The sequence below is a fragment of the Palaemon carinicauda genome, chromosome 13 (assembly GCF_036898095.1).
Source record: "Palaemon carinicauda isolate YSFRI2023 chromosome 13, ASM3689809v2, whole genome shotgun sequence".
NCBI classification, from domain to species: domain Eukaryota; kingdom Metazoa; phylum Arthropoda; class Malacostraca; order Decapoda; family Palaemonidae; genus Palaemon; species Palaemon carinicauda.
The window spans coordinates 133,923,832-133,945,893 of record NC_090737.1 but is presented as its reverse complement, the minus strand read 5'-3'; the positions used below and the strand labels follow the sequence as shown (position 1 = coordinate 133,945,893).

The following is a 22,062-nucleotide window of genomic DNA, read 5'->3' as shown; positions in this document are numbered from 1 at the left end:
AATCGTCTGAGAGTGGAAGTGACGATCTCTATAAGATACGCCCGCAACCACTGAGGATACTACTGTGCGCCGATCAAGGCCTGCCGAACCCTTTTGCCCTTCGACATTGCTTCTCCCCTGGGCTTGGGAGCTTGCAAGAGGTCCCGGACTGGGAGGACGACTGGCACGCACAGAAGTATCCTCATGCGCAACACTGACACTGACACTAGGCACAGCACTGGCACTACCACTTCCCACTGCACTTTTCAATTTAAGTTCCTTGACATCTGCCAAGAGAAACTTGTGGTCACTCACTACCGACTCCACCTTATCCCCTAAAGCCTGAATGGCACGTAAAACATCCGACATATCAGGCTGAGCACTAATAATAGGTTCGGGGGTAGCCACTACAGGGGGAGGAAAAGGTTGAGGATCATGGGGGGAGGAATAAAGTAAAGAGCGAGCCGAACTCCTCCTAACTCTCTCTCTCTCTAACTTAGTCGTATACTTGAGGAATCGAATAAAATCAAGTTCCGAAAGTCCGGCACATTCCTCACATCGATCTTCCAACTGACAGGATTTTCCCCTACAGTCGGAACAAACGGTGTGAGGATCAACCGAGGCCTTCGGAAGACGCCTAATACAAGTCCTACATCGTCTTTGGGGAGGAGCTTGAGAATGGTCGGACATCTTGAATCAGAGAACAGTCAAGGGGGGATTCCAAAATAAAGCAAAGATCGTTATCTAAGATCAAAATCAATCCAAAAGCTATCTAAGCTAAGGGAAAAGCTTCCTGTATAGCGAAAGCTGAAATCTCAGAGCAATACTTCACCAAAACCGTGAACAAAGACTCCAAAATCATAAGCGTATCCATGTAGGTCTTGCCGGAAGCACGACAGAGGAAAAATTGAGGTGGTGTTGTCAAGAAGTACTGGAGTACCTGACCACAGATGGCGCTGGTGAGTACACCCCCCTCTTGTATAGCGATCGCTGGCGTATCCCGTCCGTAGAATTCTGTCGGGCAACGGAGTTGACAGCTACATGATTATCGGGTAAGATTAATATTGAAAATTTATAGATTTGACATACAATATCAATATGGTAACATAGCAATTAGTCTTTTCTGGGTCGACCTGTGACGGCCGGCGAAAAAGTCCTTCTTTGTACTTTTTCTGATATAAATCTTCCAAATATACCAGAGAAAATTAAAAGCATGGAATGCAGAGGTTACAACCCTCGCGCGAGCACCTTGTTGGTGTCGTATATCTAACAAGGGCGTTTGTAAAACACTATTCACAGGCTGTCTTCCATTTAGATAATCCCTTCATCAAAAGGGGGAGGGCCGTGACAGGCCCTAGAGAATACAGTTGGGTTACCCTACCGACACCTACCACTCGCGCTCACCTTTTTCGCCGGGCGTCACAGGTCTCTCCCCAGAAATAGATTTTTCCTTCGTCAAAATCCCTTTTTAGGACCTTAGAGAGCACAGCGATCTGGCATCAGTTTATAACGGAGGTCATCTTTACCTGTTAAACCCTATGCACATTACAGTATTACACAATTTCCACTCAACCATAAAAATGCAACACTAAATTAAAAAGAGGAATGATTTAATGTACAGTGATTAGGATAACATAGCAGTCTTTTTGGAATACCTTGTCAACCTTTTAAAAATGATTGAAGTTTTTTTTTTTTAAATGACCCTTGACTGCAAAGTACACCAATACTTTGGAGATAAAGTATAATTTGTTTCAAAACTGTGTTCGAAAACCAAATCAATTTGTCCCATTAGATTAATTGAATATGGAATTAATTGGCTCCCCACTCAAGGATGAGCCTATTATGGGACATTTTACCAGTAAATTACAGTACAACTAGCATACCAAATACATGAAACAAAGGTTATAGTTAATAGAACATATTAATAAATTTGGACTAAACTAACACTGAACTTCACTTTACCAGGAGTATGAAGAGTTGATGGCTTGAGTGGACAGTAGTGAGGAAGGGAGGAAGAGGTGGTGTTAAGTGTTGCTAGGAAAGGAAGTGCCTCTCTATAAAAACATTGTCTGCCATTCTGGGGTTCTTTCTTTACTTTGCCTTTTTCCTGGCAGTATCTTTGATTGACTTGAGGACCTTTTCAATAATATCCGATCAAAAGAGGATTGATTTTGTCTTTAATTTAGAGGTTTCTGAAATATCTCTATGCATTTTGATTTTATAAATTGTCTGCTTTGCTGTCTACAGCCTTACCAAGATGATATTCATTCTACAAAGCTGTTAAACTTCGCAAATTTTTCCATCAATTCCATACATTGTAGGATCTCTGAACTAGGATTTGGATCCCTGAATTAGGAGTAGGATCCCTAAAATATGAGAAGGATCCCTGAACTAGGAGTAGGATCCTTGAACTAGGTGTAGGATCCTTAAACAAGGAGTAGGATCCTTGAACCACGAGTAGGATCCTTGAGCTAGGTGTAGGGTCCTTAAACTAAGAGTAGGATGCTTGAACTAGGAGTAGGATACTTTCCTCCTCATCCCACTCTGAAGACAGGTCATCTGTTGCCATTGTGTATGGGTAAACAGAAAAAACCAAAACAAAATAAAATTAACAAAAAAGTTAATAAAACAATATTTTGTGGTTCAAAACTACAAGTAGACTGGTTCAGTATCCTTTGTCTCATTCCATGCAGATTCTATCTTGTCGCTTGACCTCCAAATCTTTATTCGATCTTTGGGGCAAAACATTTTCAAAAAAGTTTGTTTGATCACTAAATTGTTCAAGTTCTGGGGGTTTGATCATGAGTTTACTGAAAATTCTGTAGCATAGTTCAAGACAAATACCAAAAAGAGTAACAACATCACACTAAAGCTTTGAATAATTTTGCATTTTGGCTTATCAAAAAGGAATGTTTGCCATTTATGTGAAGGGCATTGTACTCTGTATTACATTTTGTTCACTACTTCTTGTCCACATTGCATCCCTGACCAGCTTTTCTTGCACCAATCTTACTACTCATTCAAAAGCCAATTAATTGGGACAGCCACATGACTAAGGTTTTCCTAGATAACTGAAGAATTAAAATAATACAGTATTAACATTCATAATTCCACAGTTCTACACTGGGGATACACAAGTCAAAATGGCATTTTAAACTCCTAGAACAATGTTACCAATTACTGGTGGAAGATATAACGCTCAAATAAGGGGTGGATAGTTAAATCTGTCTATGATAAGGCCCGATACATGGCCATTCTACTGAATGGTGAAATTACTGTACGATTTAATGCTTTACCCTCCACTAAAGTCCCGATTTTTGTAGCGCCATAATTAAAAATTCATTTTCTTAAGCTTGCTAAAGTGACAGGTTTAAATAAATTCTTGGATAGGACTGGAATATTTCAAACTCTCTGAAGTCCTAATTTAAGTAAAACCCTGTGAAGGTGTGCTTTCTTGAACTGGCTATGGTCGTGGTTTATGAGGAACCATGAATGGTGTGAGACTTAATTTTATGCAAGGATCAGTCCTACATAATGTTCTAGAAGTCAATGTTCCAGCTATGATCAAACCATGATATAATTTCCTAAACCAGGTAGTAGAATCATTGGAACTTTCAAAAGTTATATTCATGCAAAAGACTTTATAGAGCAGATTCATGCATCATTTCATTACTTATTTTACCTTGATTGTTTTTTTCTCTCTTATAGTTTAGTACAGTATATTAATTCTGTATGTGCTTGGTTAATGCTTCATAATACAGCCGCACCACAAGTTCACCTTAAAAGGTTGAAGAAGCGAGAATGGATGTTGGGGCCTCTTGATGATGTAGGTGTGGGGCCGAGAACTAGAACAATGGTTCTTGTCTAATACGCTGTGTGTGACATCACATGTGGCATATGACGCAAAGATTTGAAGGTGCTGTGGTAAGTTCTAATGTGCCTGAACTTGCAGGTCTACCCTATACTCAATGCGTCTTTGTTCTGCACATTGTTACACTGGCCATAGAGTACGGGAATAAAAATGTCTTTGGTAATCAGGGCGTATTGGACTCCCTGTTCTACCCTTAAATAGTTAAGTCCTTGGAGATCACGCAGCACCTTCCAAAAATAAATTTTTCCTTTGTCAGAATTCCTTTTTCCACACTGAGCTTTTTCCTTGGATTCATTGAGTTTGTAGTATTCATTATTCCCTAATTGGGTTACAACATTAATATAATATTCAACAATGAAAAAAAAAAATGATAAAGTAAATATAAAGTAACAAATATCCATAATAATTATTAACATCAAAGAAAAGGATTTTATTTTCTATTAAGCCTTCAATTATGGTACTGTATCAGTTTGTTGATCATATAAATTTCTAAAGCATGACATTAATGCATGAAATGCCAAAATATACATCTTACTAAAGTAAATTTCAATTTAACAAGACCATAGCTGATGACTTAGGCCTATACAGTATCAAGAAATTTAAAATCAAACTCTCTTTTTAGGAATGATTACAGATATCAAATGATTGAATGAAAGATTTTTTCTATAAATAAAATTTTAATAACTTAAACGAGATTGTGTTTATCTAATACATATTCCTTTCAGAAGTAAAATAAATCCTCTAAATATTCTGAAGACATTTTTGGTCTATTGCACGTCGAGTGATTATGGTTGGATGTAATTTCAGAGGTCATGATTATCATCCATCAGATTAGATACAACAAATCTAACAAAACACAGACTACGGAAAATTGCTCCCTGCCAATAAATGACCAAACTCAATGGTCATCGTTGTTTCAAATACTCGTCGGGATCAACTTCCATGAAATTATCCGTTCCTTTCCTTTTGACCCTTATCTTTATGGGAGAGGGGGAATCCTGCAGCTTGGCCTTCTCATCCTCAGTCTTGGGTAGGTCCGTATAGACGTAAACTGTGCAGCCTGCAGTAATGTGACCACTTTCGTAGGCCAGGGCAAGCTGGTTGACAAGACGACGTTCAACCTACGGGTAAGACTCGGTTCAGGAATCCATTTTTCAATTTAGATAATCTTCTTGGGTTTCATATGAACAGACAAAATATTTTTATTTCTTAAGTACAGACCTAATTGCTTTCTGTAATCATATTGCCATACAAAGATTACCTAAGGGATAAAGTTATTTGAATAGCATTACACTGTTATCCATTGATCTAATGTTTTATCCACTTATTAACACAACTTGAACATTTCTATTCCACCGTTCATCACTTTTCTATTTAACCAGGAAGAGAAACACAAAACCTAGAAAATCCTCCTTCCCCACAATTTCCAAACGTTTATGGAATCTAAGCTTAATAATCCCTCTTAATTTTCCAAAGGCAAGAGATCAATTTAGGGAAAATCTGATGGTAGGGCTGTCTTTTCTATCAAAAGTTACCCTGAGATATGCTTATAACATGATAAAGTTTATCACACTCATGAAAAAGGAAAGATGAAGTACTAAATGTTTGGTAAACCATGGCTACACAATGCATTATTTGCTACTGGGGTCACTCTACAAGGCTGACTTAAGGTGAGGTGTAATGATGCATTCTCATACAGTAGGGTCTCCAATGAAAGATATATAATCCAAGTCCTCTCTGGATAGCTATTTGTGCCAGGGACCCATATTAATGACGTCCAATAGCCAATGTGATTGTATTGTCATTTATCCCCTAAAAAATAAGTAGTTAGCCCCTTTAGCACTGTTTCTAACCCTTCTCCTCCTCATTATTATTATTAATATTAATACTAGCTAAGCTACAACCCTAGTTGGAAAAGCAGGATGCTATAAGCTTAAAGGCTCCAACATGGAAAAATAGCCCAGTAAGGAAAAGGAAATAATGAAATATATAAACTAAATGAAAAGTAACAAACAATTAAAATATTTTAAGAACAGTAACATTAAAACATATTTCATATATAAACTATAAAATGACTCATGTCTGCCAGTTCAAAATAACATTTGTAGCAAGTATGAATTTTTGAAGTTCTACCAATTCAACTACCCGATTAGGAACACCATTCCATGACTTAGTCATAGTCTTAATAAAACTTCTAGAACACTGTGTAGTATTGAGCCTCATGAAGGAGAAGGCCTGACAAAGGACAATTAAGTGGAAGATGATAAAGTATCAACTACAATATTTGATACGGATAACTCTAGCACTGAAGATATTCTGTGTTCATTCGACTTTCTTGATATGGTGTCCAACATGAATGTGCAAAGAAGCTTTGAACCAAAAAACCTTCTAAATGCAAAGGCATCTTGCCTTCATTAACGCTACCAACAAAACAAAACTTGAAAAGTTGCTGCTTTCATACATGTGTGTGTGCATGTGATGAGAAGTGAATGATGGTGAACGATCACTGGTGCAAAATTCACTCACAACAAGAATTTGATTAGAATGAAAAGATTCACTTATTACTTGACTATCAATACAGTAGCAAGTTTAGTTACTATGACTTCTACCTCCAAGGCAATTAAGCAAAAATTATAAAGTACTTTTTGGTGGAAGGAAAATTAGTTGTAGCAAAAGAGTGGAGGAATAGAGTAGGTGGATGTAAAAGGGAGCTAGTGAGGGTTGAAGAGCTAATAAAACCAGGGGTAAAAAGTAAATATCAAGAAGGTTGAAAATGGCATATGACAAAGTGAAAGTAACAGAAACTGGTAATTTAGAGAAGTGGAAGTTAGTAAAAGAAAATTTTGTTGGGATTGCAAGTGATGTGAGGCAAGAAGTTTGTTAGAGGCAGCATGAGGAAGGGCAGTGAATGGTGGAATGAAGAAGTGAAGGTAAAAGTGGAAGAGAAAAAGAGGGCTTTTGAAGAATGGCTGCAGAGTAATAGTTTAGAGAAGTAAGAAAGATATAGAGAGAAAAATGTGGAAGTAAAGCGCAAGGTAAGTGAGGCAAAGAGGGCAGCTGACCTGAGGTGGGGTCAGGGATTGGGTCATTCATATGAAGAGAATAAGAAGAAGTTTTGGAAAGAAGTGAAGAGAGTAAGGAAGGCTGGTTCGAGAATTGAAGAGACAGTGAAAGATGGAAATAGAAGGTTGTTAAAAGGAGAGGAGGCAAGGAAAAGGTGGGCGGAATATTTTGAAAGCTTACTGAATGTTGAGGATAAAAGGGAGGCAAATATAATTGCTGTTGCAGGTGTTAAGGTGCCGGTGATGGGAGATGAGAGTGAGACAGAGATTACAAGAGAGGAAGTGAGGAGAGCACTAGATGAAACAAGAGTAGGAAAAACATCTGGTATGGATGGTGTGAGAGCCGAGATATTGAAGGAAGGAGGTGTGACTGTACTTAAATGGTTGGTGAGATTGTTTAATATGTGTTTTGTGTTGTCAATGGTACCAGTAGATTGGGTTTGTGAGTGTATTGTACCACTATATAAGAGTAAAGGAGACGTGCATGAGTGTTGTAATGCAAGGGGTATTAGTTTGTTGAGTGTAGTTGGAAAAGTGTACGGTAGAGTACTGATTAATAGGATTATGGATAAAACAGAAAATGCAATCTTAGAAGTACAGGGTGGTTTCAGAAGAGGTAGGGGTTGTATGAATCAGATTTTTACAGTTAGGCAGATATGCGAGAAATATTTAGCAAAAGGTAAGGAGGTGTATGTTGCGTTTATGGATCTGGAAAAAGCGTATGATAGAATTGATAAGGAAGCAATGTGGAATGTGATGAGATTATATGGAGTTGGTGGAAGGTTGTTGCAAGCAGTGAAAAGTTTCTACAAAGGTAGTAAAGCATGTGTTAGGATAGGAAATGAAGTGAGCGATTGGTTTCCGGTGAGATTGGGGCTGAGATAGGGATGTGTGATGTCGCCGTGGTTGTTTAACTTGTATGTTGATGGAGTGGTGAGAGAGGTGAATGCTAGAATGCTTGGATGAGGATTGAAACTGGTAGACGAGAATGACCATGAATGAATGGTAAATCAGTTGTTGCTTGCGGATGATACTGTACTGGTTGCAGACACGGAAGAGAAGCTTGGCTGATTAGTGACAGAATTTGGAAGGGTGTGTGAGAGAAGGAAGTTGAGAGTTAATGTGGGTAAGAGTAAGGTTATGAGATGTATGAGAAGGGAAGGTGGTGCGAGGTTGAATGTCATGTTGAATGGAGAGTTACTCGAGGAGGTGGATCAGTTTAAGTACTTGGGGTCTGTTGTTGCAGCAAATGGTGGAGTGGAAGTAGATGTACATCAGAGAGTGAATGAAGGATGCAAAATGTTGGGGGCAGTTAAGGGAGTAGTAAAAAATAGAGGGTTAGGTATGAATGTAAAGAGAGTTCTGTATGAGAAAGTGATTGTACCAACTGTGATGTATGGATCGGAGTTGTGGGGAATGAAAGTGACAGAGAGACAGAAATTGAATGTGTTTGAAATGAAGTGTCTACGGAGTATGGCTGGTGTATCTCGAGTAGATTGGGTTAGGAACGAAAAAGTGAGGGTGAGAACGGGTGTAAGAAATGAGTTAGCAGCTAGAGTGGATAAGAATGTGTTGAGGTGGTTTGGCCATGTTGAGAGAATGGAAAATGGCTGTCTGCTAGAGAAGGTGATGAATGCAAGATATGATGAGAGAAGTACAAGAGGAAGGCCAAGGTTTGGGTGGATGGACGGAGTGAAGAAAGCTCTGGGTGGTAGGAAGATAGATGTGAGAGAGGCAAGAGAGCATGCTAGAAATAGGAATGAATGACGAGCAATTGTGACGCAGTTCCGGTAGGCCCTGCTGCTTCCTCCGGTGCCTTGGATGACCGCGGATGTAGCAGCAGTAGGGGATTCAGCGTTATGAAGCTTCATCTGTGGTGGATAACGGGGGAGGGTGGGCTGTGGCACCCTAGCAGTACCAGCTGAACTCGGCTGAGTCCCTGGTTAGGCTGGAGGAACATAGAGAGTAGAGGTCCCCTTTTTTGTTTTGTTCTTGTTGATGTCGGCTACCCCCCAAAATTGGGGGAAGTGCCTTTGGTATATGGATGGACATCACTCGCAGACATATCCTAAGTAAAAAGCTGCCTGGAGGAACAGCCATCAGGAACGACATATCTCGAGTACAAAAATTCACTACATAGGGGCTTTTAAGAAAACTTATCTGCCTAAATAAAATCAATAAAGGAACACTTACCTCATGTTTAATAGACCTTGCTCCATAATAAACATTGTACCCATCAGCTAATACATCAAGAATAACAGGATCCCACTTCAATTCGATGTTGTGCTTTTCATGTGCCTGGAAAGTTAAGGTCAATTATCGTTTTCAGAATTGGGACAATTAACAGGGTAAGTTTTCCTTTAATTCACAAATCTTTAGTTAACAAGATAAAATTTCCCTTTAATTTACAAATCTTTCTAAAAGGAAAAATACACAAAAGTTACCTAATTTGGTTTCAGAAGAACAAAAATTATTGTTTTAGATACATTTCAATATTTCATAACAAAATATGGTACTGTATTTGAAAAGAAGCCAGCTAAAATCACTACAGCCAAATTCATAGATTTTTGTCATCATTTCAATACTTATCCAGAACAGTACTCATTAGGTTGTATGTTTTGAGGCCACGCTAGTTCAACAGATAGATTAGAAACAAAAGTTTTCTAAAGTAAAATTGGTTTTGCTAGTCCTTGTAGAGAATAGTAAACACCAATAAGTGTCGGTAGGCAGGTCAGCATGGGAAAAAAAGCCCGCTAATAGACGAAGAAGAAGACGGTTAAGTCAGAAAATATCATCTCCATCTCTGATTTGTGCCTAATAACTGTAGATGTTGGGAGGAAGGTGGGATAATATTGAACCTCAGCTAAGTATTGAAATAAATTCAATTATAGAAATTTTCTTCATTTCAATGACTCTTAAATCTTTTATCATTATGCCGATTCACACATTGATGTGTACGGTGAGATGGTGGTTATCTTATTACGGATAGTAAACAATACACCCTCAGGAGACTAGGAATTAGTTAACTGTAGTGCCTTAAAAGGCTTATGCCAGTAATCTAAATCTCTGTTACTTTGCTTTGGTGGAATTGTGAGGTTGCAAAAAGGACAAGGATCTTCTTTCTAGAATCATAGGCTAGAGAACTACTACATCAAACGTTTCTAATATCATTTAAACACTTTTCACGTCCTGATGTCAAAATCATAATCATACATAAAGAAATAGCCAAACACAACACTAATGATGTAAAAGTACCAACCAACAGCAAAATAAATATTAGCCTTGAAGATTCCCAAAAATGAACACCACACGAACAAAAGTTATAAAGCTGAGCACTTCTTAAATTAACATGTCATGCCAAGACAAGAAGACCAACGATACGGACTGGACCCAGCATACTGGTACAAGTAGCAACTAAAACACTAGGACACTTGAGTATCATAAAAATTCTAATAGCACTTTATCCCCTGGAGGATAGAACGAGTGCGGAAGCTTAGTTTCTTATGCTTAAGCTCTCCAATAAGATACACCACTGTACATGGAATGGCTAACACATTAAAATTACGGAATTTCCTTAACAAACGCAAATAGGGAGAGGGTGATTGTGAATAAAAGTCTAAAGGTATAGACACTGACCAAATCAAACAAAAGCTAATTCGGATGGCAAGGTTGGTAGCGTCGCGGATTTCTATTGCAGAGGTCCCGAGTTCGGTCCCCGCCAGGAACGCGAATACCGTGAGACCTTCTACCGGGGGGTACTCCCAGGGTGGCGCCTGGGGGGAGGTTAGAGGGGACTAGAGATAGTCCCTGCTGGCTAATGGTCGCCCGAGGAGGACGATGTAAATCGTCTCAGTGGAGACCTAAAACCCGAACTTTAACTTTAACTTTAATATTCTCAGCTCCAAAATACCTGGAAGTAGGGTTCTTGCTTGCAAGGGACCATGTCTGAATACGACACAGATAAAGGCCCGGGCAAAAGAATGCTGGGTATTGTGCCATGCATCTATGCAGGCACTACTCAGGAGTTATGCTAAGATTACTAAGATTAGATACTTGAAACACTCTACTCCTACCTGATGACCTACAGCCATGTTGTGCATGTCTTTGAGATGGTTATATAAACTGCCAAATTTGCAGGATACAGAAGTGAGTGATGCTTACATAAGAAATAGAATATCAAGAGGTGTTAGAGATGGCATAAGGAATTGCTCCAGAGTACAAGTGTTGTACCCAAGTTAAGAACAAACTAGTTACGCTAATTAATGGCTTTGGTGGAGAGCCGCTTTTCGGGTAGATAGAGCTAAGGTCATCACTCCAGAGTCCAACCCCTCAAAAGACTTTGGCAGTTTGCTTGATACCTAAGCTATTCAGGTTGGGAGTCCATTGTATTGAAGAATCAGTGCAGGAACATTTGTTTACTATCTCTCGCTATATGGACGATCCACCTTTAGGAGGAGAGCCTTCATGCTACAGAACATTGACAGGGGTCTCATGTGCTTAACGATAGGATTGATTGATAGATTGATTGATTTGAGGTTTTCTGGGATCCTGACTTAACAACAGGAGATATCAACAGTTCTAGCTGTCTCCTCCCATAACAACAAAGTATCATGAGATGGGGAGAATGGAGCACCATCATTCTAACACTGGAAGCAAGGAGGCGAATGCAAGTTTTCAACCCCTGCCCAATTATAGGAACCTGGTACATCAGAGAACTATGACTTTCTAGACCTCAAGAGAGGCACAAGAACCATTGCAAGAAGCCAGTATCTCAGAGGTTCTGTAGTGAGAACCCAAGAGGTACTTATTGTTACAGTGAGGCCGCCGTGACTTCTGACGACTGGTTTTGCTGCATGACTACTACTCCTAATTGCTCTTCTTCTTGGGTGGAGGAGAAGCAGAAAAGAATGAAGACGAAGAGATGCTGGATTGAGAAGAGAAGGAGCATATTCCCTTCCTATTTCTGACCTCAGCACTAGACCACATGCCAAGAGATAATTCATCAATCACCCAAGCTTCTTGCATATTAGCCAATGACAACATCAGCAGTATTTACTTTCCGCTACCCCCTCTATGATAGAAAAGTTTTCTTCCCTCTCTTCTTGTCCTTTGTAAATCTCTCATTATAACGGGACACTTACAAACAAGCAATCGGCAAAGAGTAAAAAGCTTGCAAGGGTCCATGGAAGATTAGAAAATAAACATGCTTTTGCCAAAACACATCAGCATTTTATGCTTTCACTTAACATCTTCAAAACTAAGGAACATACACAACAATACTGTACAATAAAACACATCTTATGGACAGAGAACGGAGTCCCCTTTGAGAGCCAGGAGCGCAATAGTACACACCCGAATGGCTCAAAGGTTGAAAAAAGAATACACTGCTCTGCTCAACTGACTAGGCAGGAGCCCTTTACAGTTCCTTCGGAGCATTGTTTTTCATTAGACGGTGCCAGCTGTAGGTAAAAGATACCCATAAGAAAGAATGAACGTTTGTTCTGCATAGAAATAAACCCAAATAAAATTTATTAAAGGATGACAATTTAACTCATTTCCACAAATGAGTAGACTCCATTAGGTGCAAAAATCATTATGTTGGAGTTAGGTTCAACAGAGGCTAATTTAGCCTGGACTCTTTAACAGACTTGTATTCAATTTAAGTAAATAAGAGGATCTACCTTAAAATATTAATATCATCCTCACATCACTTTATTTTCACTGAAAAAGAACAGCAAAAAGAAAAAAAAAATAAATACAGTAGAGGAAATCCACCACTCAATTGAACTATTCCATCCACGTCTTTACACTGCAAGCACTAAAGAAAAATTGAAGATGAACATCAGGAAACATTAGGCTGTTGCTTACCTAGCACTGTCTATTAATAGTATCCTTATTATCTACTAATGCTAGGCAAACAAATTCACTCTAGAACACTCAGTTTTTAACCTATCTGTCAATCTAACTTGTGCCTTGAAGTATATAGCGTAATGAATCCATAGTTATATATATGCCAGAACAGTTATACTGTACTTACTTGCTTAACCCATCGATCAAGCTCCATCCTTACAAGTTTTAAAAGTTCAGACCGTGAGAATGGAACGAAGTAAACGATCTCGTTAATTCTTCCGAGAAACTCATCACGCTGAAAATGATTCTTCAATATAGGACGAACAATCCTCTCCTTGAACCTGAAAGGAAAAATTACGTCAAGTGATAATAAGCTTAGAAAGATTAATGAGGAAACTTTAATCATTCAGCTCATTGAGAAATTATGAGTACTGTAAACCATATAAATAAACGGGAACAGCATTAGACTAACTCGACCCATTTAAACCCTTAAAATTCAACGGTGGTTATATTAGCTTAACCCCGTAAGAAAAATTATACATGAATTATTATTTTTTTGTTGAGTAAATAAAATAACCTATTAAAGTTATCATCATCATCTCCTCCTACGCCTATTGACGCAAGGGGCCTTGGTTAGATTTCGCCAGTCGTCTCTATCTAAAGCTTTTAAATCAATACGTCTCCATTCATCATCTCCTACTTCACGCTAAATAAAAGTAATATAATCTAAACTCTTAGAACACTAAATTTGAATAATAGCATTTTGCATATTACTTTGGGTGTAAAAGTATATAGATGCAACACAAACACAATTACAGTACAGTGGAACCTCTACATACGAATTTAATCCGTTCCAGAACCAACTTCGGATGTAGAAAATGTTCGGTTGTCGAAACGAATTTTCCCATAAGAATACATTGAAATAGGATTAATCCGTGGTTGAGCCCAAAAACCTATGATAACTTCTTAATAAACTACTACACATAATTTTCCCATGAGAATAATGAACACTAAATTAGATAATAGACATGTAAATAAGAAGAATAGACATGTAAATAAGAAGAATTAGCAAAAAATGATAAATAAGAAACGGGTTTTTAGCGTCACTTTACCTTAGAAACTCCAGCGCAGGTGTTGTTAGTCTTGCTACGCAGAGAGGAGACGGATGGGCGGCGAGGAGGTAGAGAGGTTAACTTCGATAAACGTACACTACCGTAACTTATTCTAACTTACACTAAGTGAACTTTAACACAACTTAGCTTTTTTTTTTTCATAATTTATATTTTTTTTTACATTTTCTTTTTTTCTTTTTGATGATTAATTTTAATCACTTTCACTCTCTACACTTACAATTGATTGAATTTTTTTCTCTTCACTCTTTGCTGTTTTCTTTGAACCACTTCCTTCCTCTTCATCACGAGTTCGCTTCGTAGTTTTTTTAAAGAAGCTATCGATAGAAAGTTGCTTGGTACAGCTTTTCAGAATGTTTCGAAAATAAGTTAGGGAAACATCATCAAACTGCGCAGCTACACGACAAACCTGCAATTTCTTTGGATGGTATTTGTCGATGAAGTCGACCACGTCTTGATATTTTCCGAACACCTCTTTTATTTGCACGGAACTTATTGCAAGTTCACTCATACGGACGCCACGCTCATGCTTTTCAATAATTCCTTGCTTTACTTCTAAAGAAAGCATTCCCTTATTCCTTTTCTCACCACTACCACTACCACTTGCGAAACTAAGCCTTTTAGGACCCATGATTTTCGTAAAATACCGTAAAAGGATGAATGTAAAAAATCACGATTAAAACACAATTAATAGCAGAACGCACAGGGCACAACCACATAAAGCCAACGAGAACAGAGGACTGACCCAAGCCACGCTAATTGAGGGTCCCTCCGAGGTTGAAGTGCTGCCTTCTATTGGCGGAAATAAAAAACACATCAGGCGCTATGAGCACCGACTACGCATATGAGTATTGTTTACTTCGGGTGTCGAAAAAAAAATTCGGGTGTAGAGTAGGAACGTGTTCGAATTGTACTTCGCGTGTCGAAAAATGTTATTTTCATTAGTAAAATAAATTTTTGAATATACTTACCCGATAATCATGTAGCTGTCAACTCCGTTGCCCGACAGAATTCTACGGGAGGGATACGCCAGCTATCACTATACTAGAAGGGGGTGTACTCACAAGCGCCACCTGTGGCCAGGTACTACAGTACTTGTTGTTGACGCCACCTCACTTTTTCCTCGGTCCACTGGTTCTCTATGGGGAGGAAGGGTGGGTCAATTAAATCATGATTATCGGGTAAGTATATTCAAAAATTTATTTTACTAATGAAAATAACATTTTTCAATATTAAACTTACCCGATAATCATGTAGCTGATTCACACCCAGGGGGGTGGGTGAAAAACCAGTGTACAAGACTAAAGGATAGCTAAGTATCCCGTATTTCATATAATCAGTTATCCACAATAACAATGAAATAATAAGTACCTGGTAAGGAAGTCGACTTGAACCGTTACTCCGCCTTTAATAAGATCGTCTTCCTTACTGAGCGCAGCGTTCCTCTTGGAAGGCTGAATCAACTCAAAGGTGCTAAAGTATACAGGGCTGCAACCCATACTAAAGGACCTCATCACAACCTTTAACCTCGGCGCTTCTCAAGAAAGAATTGACCACCCGCCAAATCAACAAGGATGTGGAAGGCTTCTTAGCCGACCGTACAACCCATAAAAAGTATTCAAGAGAAAGGTTAAAAGGTTATGGGATTATGGGAATGTAGTGGCTGAGCCCTCGCCTACTACTGCATTCGTTGCTACGAATGGTCCCAGGGTGTAGCAGTACTCGTAAAGAGACTGGACATCTTTGAGATAGAATGATGCAAACACTGACTTGCTTCTCCAATAGGTTGCATCCATAACACTCTGCAGAGAATGGCTCTGTTTGAAGGCCACTGAAGTACCCACAGCTCCCACTTCATGTGTCCTTACCTTCAGCAAAGCAAGGTCTTCTTCCTTCAGATGAGAATGTGTTTCTCTAATCAGAAGCCTGAATAGTAAGAAACTGAGTTCTTAGAACTTGGAAAAGAAGGTTTCTTGATAGCACACTATAAGGCTTCTGATTGTCCTTGTAAAGGTTAAGACCTTTTTAGATAGTACCTAAGAGCTCTAACTGGGCAAAGTACTCTCTCCAGTTCATTCCCCACCAAGTTGGACAGGCTTGGGATCTCGAACGACTTAGGCCAAGGACGTGAAGGAAGCTCGTTTAGCAAAAACCGAGCTGCAAGGAACATGTAGCCGTTTCAGATGTGAAAACAATGATCCTGCTGAAGGCGTGGATCTCACTTACTCTTTTAGCTGTTGTCAAGCACACGAGGAAAAGAGTTTTTAATGTGAGGTCCTAAAAAGAGGCTGATTGGAGAGGTTCAAATCTTGATGACATAAGGAACCTTAGGACCACGTCTAGATTCCAGCCTGGAGTGGACAACCGACGTTCCTTTGAGGTCCTAAAAGACCTATGGAGGTCCTGTAGATCTTTGTTGGTGGAAAGATCCAAGCCTCTGTGGCGGAAAACCGCTGCCAACATACTTCTGTAACCCTTGATCGTAGGAGCTGAAAGGGATCTTACTTTCCTTAGATATAACAGGAAGTCAGCAATCTGGGTTACAGTGGTACTGGTTGAGGAAACTGCATTGGTCTTGTACCAGCTACGGAAGACTTCCCCTTGAGACTGATAGATTCTGAGAGTGGATGTTCTCCTTGCTTTGGCAATCGTTCTGGCTGCCTCCTTCGAAAAGCCCCTAGCTCTTGAGAGTCTTTCGAAAGTCTGAAGGCAGTCAGACGAAGAGCGTGGAGGATTGGGTGTACCTTTTTTACGTGAGGTAGACGTAGAAGGTTCACTCCTAGAGGAAGAGTCCTGGGAATGTCGACCAGCCATTGCAGTACCTCTAAGAACCATTCTCTCGCGGGCCAGAGCGGAGCCAACCAACGTCAGCCGTGTCCCTTTGCGAGAGGAGAACTTCTGAAGTACCCTGTTGACAATCTTGAACGGCGGGAATGCATACAGGTCGAGATGGAACCAATCCAGCAGAAAAGCATCCACGTGAACTGCTGCTGGGTCTGGAATCGGAGAACAATACAACAGGAGTCTCTAGGTTATCGAGGTAGCGAACAGATCTATGGTTGGCTGACCCCACAGGCCCAAAGTCTGCTGCAAACATTCTTGAGAAGGGTCCACTCTGTGGGGATGACCTGACCCTTCCGGCTGAGGTGATCTGCCATGACATTCATATTGCCCTGAATGAACCTCGTTACCAGCGTGAGCTTTCGATCTTTAGACCAGATGAGGAGGTCCCTTGCGATCTAGAACAACTTCCACGAAAGAGTCCCTCCCTGCTTGAAGATGTAAGCCAGGGCTGTGGTGTTGTCAGAGTCCACCTCCACCACTTTGTTAAGCTGGAGGGACTTGAAGCTTATCAAGGCCAGAATAACCGCCAACAACTCCTTGCAATTAATGTGAAGTGTCCTTTGCTCCTGATTCCATGTTCCCGAGCATTCTTGTCCGTCCAAAGTCGCACCCCAGCCCGTGTCTGATGCGTCCGAGAGGAGACGGCGGTCGGGTTTCTGAACAGCCAAAGGTAGACTTCCTTGAGAAGAAAGCTGTTCTTACACCACGCGAGAGAAGACCTCCTCTCTTCGGAAACAGGAACTGAGACCGTCTCTAGCGTCATGTCCTTTATCCAGTGAGCAGCTAGATGATACTGAAGGGGGGGGAGGTGGAGTCTCCCTAACACGATGAACAGGGCCAGCGATGAAAGTGTCCCTGTTAGACTCATCCACTACCTGACTGAGCATCGGTTCCTTCTCAGCATGCTCTGGATGCATTCTAGGGCTTGGAAGATCCTTGGGGCCGACGGAAAAGCCCGAAAAGCTCGACTCTGAAGATCCATACCCAGGGAGACAATGGTCTGGGATGGGACGAGCTGAGACTCCTCAAAATTGACCAGGAGGCCCAGTTCCTTGGTCAGATCCATAGTCCATTTGAGAATCTCCAGACAGCGACGACTTGTGGGAGCTCTTAAAAGCCAGTCGTCTGACGGAGCCGGACACAAGATCATGGTACTGCTGCACAGTCTGTGAACTGTCAACCATGGGGAAGCGAGGAAGTACAGTGACAACCCGAAGCTGTCTAGACTGTCTGGGTCGTACAGACAACTCCTTATCGGGTTGCTGAGGTTGCCGCACTGCGTCACAACAAGTCACTTCTGCTGGTTGTTGAACGTCTTCCCAGTGACACACTGACTCCGTAAACAAAAAATCCTCTAACAAGGACTAAGCTTGGACTGCATGTCTTGCAACACAGCTCAAGGTCTATGGGAGCAGGTGTGGTAACAGACGGGATTAGCGACTGAAGTGGAACCATTACCTTCCCTGGAAGCATGTTATGCTTAAATAAAAGTCCATAGGAGGCTACGCAGCTAAAGGCTCCTCTCCAAATGACAGAATCCTCAAGGGAATATCAGAAGGAGGGAGAAAAGCACTTTCTCATCTACAGGGACCATATCCGAGAAAAGCTAAGTTCTCTCAGTGAGGGTTTCACTGGTGCAAAAGCAGCAGACTAGAAGGCAACGTTATGAAACTGCTTGACAGTCTAGTGAGTTGGCAACAACCAAAGATGTGTGACTGAGAAGCATGCGGTAAGGTATGCAGAGCATGTTGTATGCAGAGCATGGTGTATGCAGAGCATGCTGTATGCAGAGCATGCTGTATGCAGAGCATGCTGTATGCAGAGCATGCTGTATGTAGAGCATGCTGTAAGGTAAGCAGAGCGTGTTGCATGGCGTGTAACATTTCTCAGAAATTCCATGACCAGTGCTAGAGTGAGTAATATCGCATTACCGTCCATTGAAAGTGCACGTGCCGAGGGAATTGATTTAAACTGTTTTGTTGATGAATTTGATAGCCGGCATGATAATCGTAGAATTAAGCTACACTAAATGTACTATAATCTACTTCACCTCAGGAAAGGGAAACTCGCCCTGTTGGCAACACTGCATTACTACATGCATGCTTGCATGGGGTATTTTTGCCATATTTTGCGATTTGTTAAAAATATATTGCAAGGAATACATATATATTTTTATATAAGTAATACAAATAACCTCCATTATCATAAAGTTTGTGTAGGCATACATGTATATGATTACAAATGCAAGTTATGAAAGTAATGAGGTGTTATTATTGTCATTTGTTATTCCCAAGTTGAATGGGAAGAAGCTCAAGTTGAGGAAAAAGTGGCAGATGCATGCGTTGAGGTGGCTGACTCATAGCATGAGCTTGCTGCCTCAAGAGTTGCGCTTGCTGTAAGGGTTGCGGATGCGCAGAAGCAGGTTCCTGAGGAACGAGTTAAGGTTCCTGAGGTGTGAGCTGCGAGAGTTGAGGTAGCGGCTGCGCAGAACGCAGTTCTTGTCTCGCGAGTTGAGGTTCCTGAGGTGCTAGCCTAAGGAGTTGAGACTCTTGCCTTGAGGAGGGTTGAGGTCGCTGCAGCGAGTGCTGAGGTGGCTGCCTCATTGATGGAAGAGGTTGTCGTACCTCAAGAGATTGTTGCCTCGCTGGTGGAACCGCAAGCGGAAGCGGAGGAAGTAAGGCATAAGACTCCTGCTCCCATTGCTGAGGTTGCCTTAAGGAAGGTTAAGGTAGCTGCACAACGCTGGTAACTGGCAACTCAGAACGCGGTAAGGAAGCCTGAGGAACCTCAACTTCGTACGCCTGGCAGACTGGACTGCGGTGAGGCGGAGCTCTCGCAGGAGGAGGCGGAGGTTGCTGCACACTGCTGGTAACTGGCAACTCAGAACGCGGTAAGGTAGCCTGAGGAACCTCAACTTCGTACGCCTGGCAGACTGGACTGCGGAGAGGCGGAGCGTTCGCAGGAGGAGGTGTAACCTTCTCAGCCTGAAACTCACGCATTAAGACCGCAAGCTGCGACTGCATGGACTGCAGCAAAGTCGTCTTGGGATCAACAGACGATAAGGTCTGTTGAGGCAAAGCCTTAATAGAAGATGAGGTCTGTTGAGGCATCGCCTTACCTCTCTTAGGAGGTGTGCAGTCACCTCATGACTGAGGAGAGTCAGAGCTAACCCAATGACTGCATCCGGGTTGTTGAACTCTAACTTCGTACGTCTGGCATAGGTCTGGACTTTACGTTTAAGAGGTCTTGAGACCTGAGACCAGCGTTTTCTCCCCGAAATTTCTTCTGCAGACGAGCAAAATAAGGGCTCAATCGTCTGCGGGTGGGAGTGACGGTCTCTGTAAGACACGCCCGCAACCACCGAGGATACTTCTGTGCGCCGATCAAGGCCTGCCGAACCCTTTTGCCCTTCGACATTGCTTCTCCCCTGTGGCTTGGGAGCTTGCAAGAGGTCCCGGACTGGGAGGACGACTGGCACGCACAGAAGTACCCACACGCACAACACTGACACACTTTGCGCTAATCACTTATCACTTTTGATTTTCTGTTTGCACTTATTTCACTGAACTCGAAACTTTAAGTGGTTTGTACCTGAAACACGCAATTCTATCCTTTCTCAAAAGTTAGTAATTGCGAAAACAGAATTACAATGTAACAGAAAAATCTAATAAAAGATAAATAATTCAGTGGCTGGAAAGAGACTAAACACTAGATCAAATAAACTACGTTTAAAATCTCTCACCGCATAAAGCTTGAGAACAAGAAAAAACTCTAGAAACGTTTACCTTCTTCCCCTAAAGAGACTAGGGAGAAGAGCAAAAACGATAACAACGTTACTCGCTTGAACGAAACGTTTATCCTCCTCTTTCTCCCTCCGTCTCTATCTCTCTCTCTCTCTCTCTCTCTCTCTCTCTCTCTTGACTTAGAACCTGAGAGAAGAGCCCAATCATATATATCGTTAAAACATATTATTGTTAAAGGAAAAAACTGAAATATTTCCCAATTTATTAGAATTAAAACCATTAAGTTAAGAAAGAATGAACAAAACGCTAGACACGGTTACTCTTACTGCAACGTGACACCGTGAAAATTCTCTCTCTATCGTGACGATAGAGCGCAAGTTGAACGTTCTGAACGTCAACAACTGCAGAGACAAAACAAAACGTTAGTTCAACTTTGAAAACAGTACGAGACTATCAAAGAAATTCTTTCAAAAACATTAAAATAGCAAAATATGTTAACAGGTAAAACCGAAATGACGGGCTCAATGTTAATTAACTTCGGTACCAAGAAAAGACCGCCTACTATTAGGAAAGGTCGAATATAAACAAATATAAAAATTAATTTTAATAAGTTTATAATAAAAGGAAGTTAATCGAAGAGGCCTATAAAAGGCGGAGAGAAATAAAATAAATCTATAACTTTTGTAAAGCAAAATTAAGAAAGAGAGTCTATACTCTCTTAGACACCAACACTTCCGTCTAAGGGAAGGGTCGGCCATTTAAAGGTGAAAGAGAGTTCATACTCTCTTCGTCACCATAATTAATCAAATTAATTCCAAAAGCTAACTAAGCTAATATAGAAGTTTCCAGTATAGCGAATAGCTGCAAATTTTAGAGAAATACTTCACCAAACCGTGAACAATACTCCAAAATCATAAGCGTATCCAAGAACGTCTTGCCGGAAGCACGACAGAGGAAAAAGTGAGGTGGCGTCAACAACAAGTACTGTAGTACCTGGCCACAGGTGGCGCTTGTGAGTACACCCCCTTCTAGTATAGTGATAGCTGGCGTATCCCTCCCGTAGAATTCTGTCGGGCAACGGAGTTGACAGCTACATGATTATCGGGTAAGTTTAATATTGAAAAATGTTATTTTCATTAGTGAAATAAATTTTTGAATATACTTACCCGGTGATCATGTAGCTGCAGCTCTGCTGCCCGACAGAAAAAACCTACGGGCGGAATACGCCAGCGATCGCTATACAGGTGGGGGTGTACATCAACAGCGCCATCTGTCGAGTAGGTACTCAAGTACTTCTTGTCAACACAGAACCAATTTTCTCCTCGGTCCACTGGGTCTCTATTGGGGAGGAAGGGTGGGTCCTTTAATTCATGATCACCGGGTAAGTATATTCAAAAATTTATTTTACTAAGGAAAATAACATTTTTCAATATTAATCTTACCCGTTGATCATGTAGCTGATTCACACCCAGGGGGGTGGGTGGAGACCAGCATACATGTTAACATTAGAAGCTAAGTATCCCGTATTTCATTTTAGCAGTTATTCAAAATAACAAACATAAAATAAATAAGTACCTGGTAAG

At 40.8% G+C, this 22,062-nt stretch overlaps 1 protein-coding gene across 2 annotated transcripts in view; it reads right to left on the bottom strand.

Annotated features, from left to right (window-relative positions):
* Positions 1–4,472: 4,472 nt before the first annotated feature.
* Positions 4,473–22,062, bottom strand: part of LOC137652465 (mitochondrial disaggregase-like) — a 101,794-nt gene continuing 84,204 nt past the window's right edge. The window contains exons 5-7 of one of the 2 annotated variants that reach the window (XM_068385853.1): positions 12,950–13,103; positions 9,106–9,210; positions 4,473–4,971 (exon numbers count right to left, since the gene is read on the bottom strand). In XM_068385853.1, coding sequence (XP_068241954.1) covers positions 4,756–4,971; positions 9,106–9,210; positions 12,950–13,103 — 475 coding nt within the window. In that variant the 3' untranslated portion in view covers positions 4,473–4,755. The remainder of the gene's footprint in view (positions 4,972–9,105; positions 9,211–12,949; positions 13,104–22,062) is intronic. The other variant, XM_068385854.1, reaches the window with a different exon arrangement.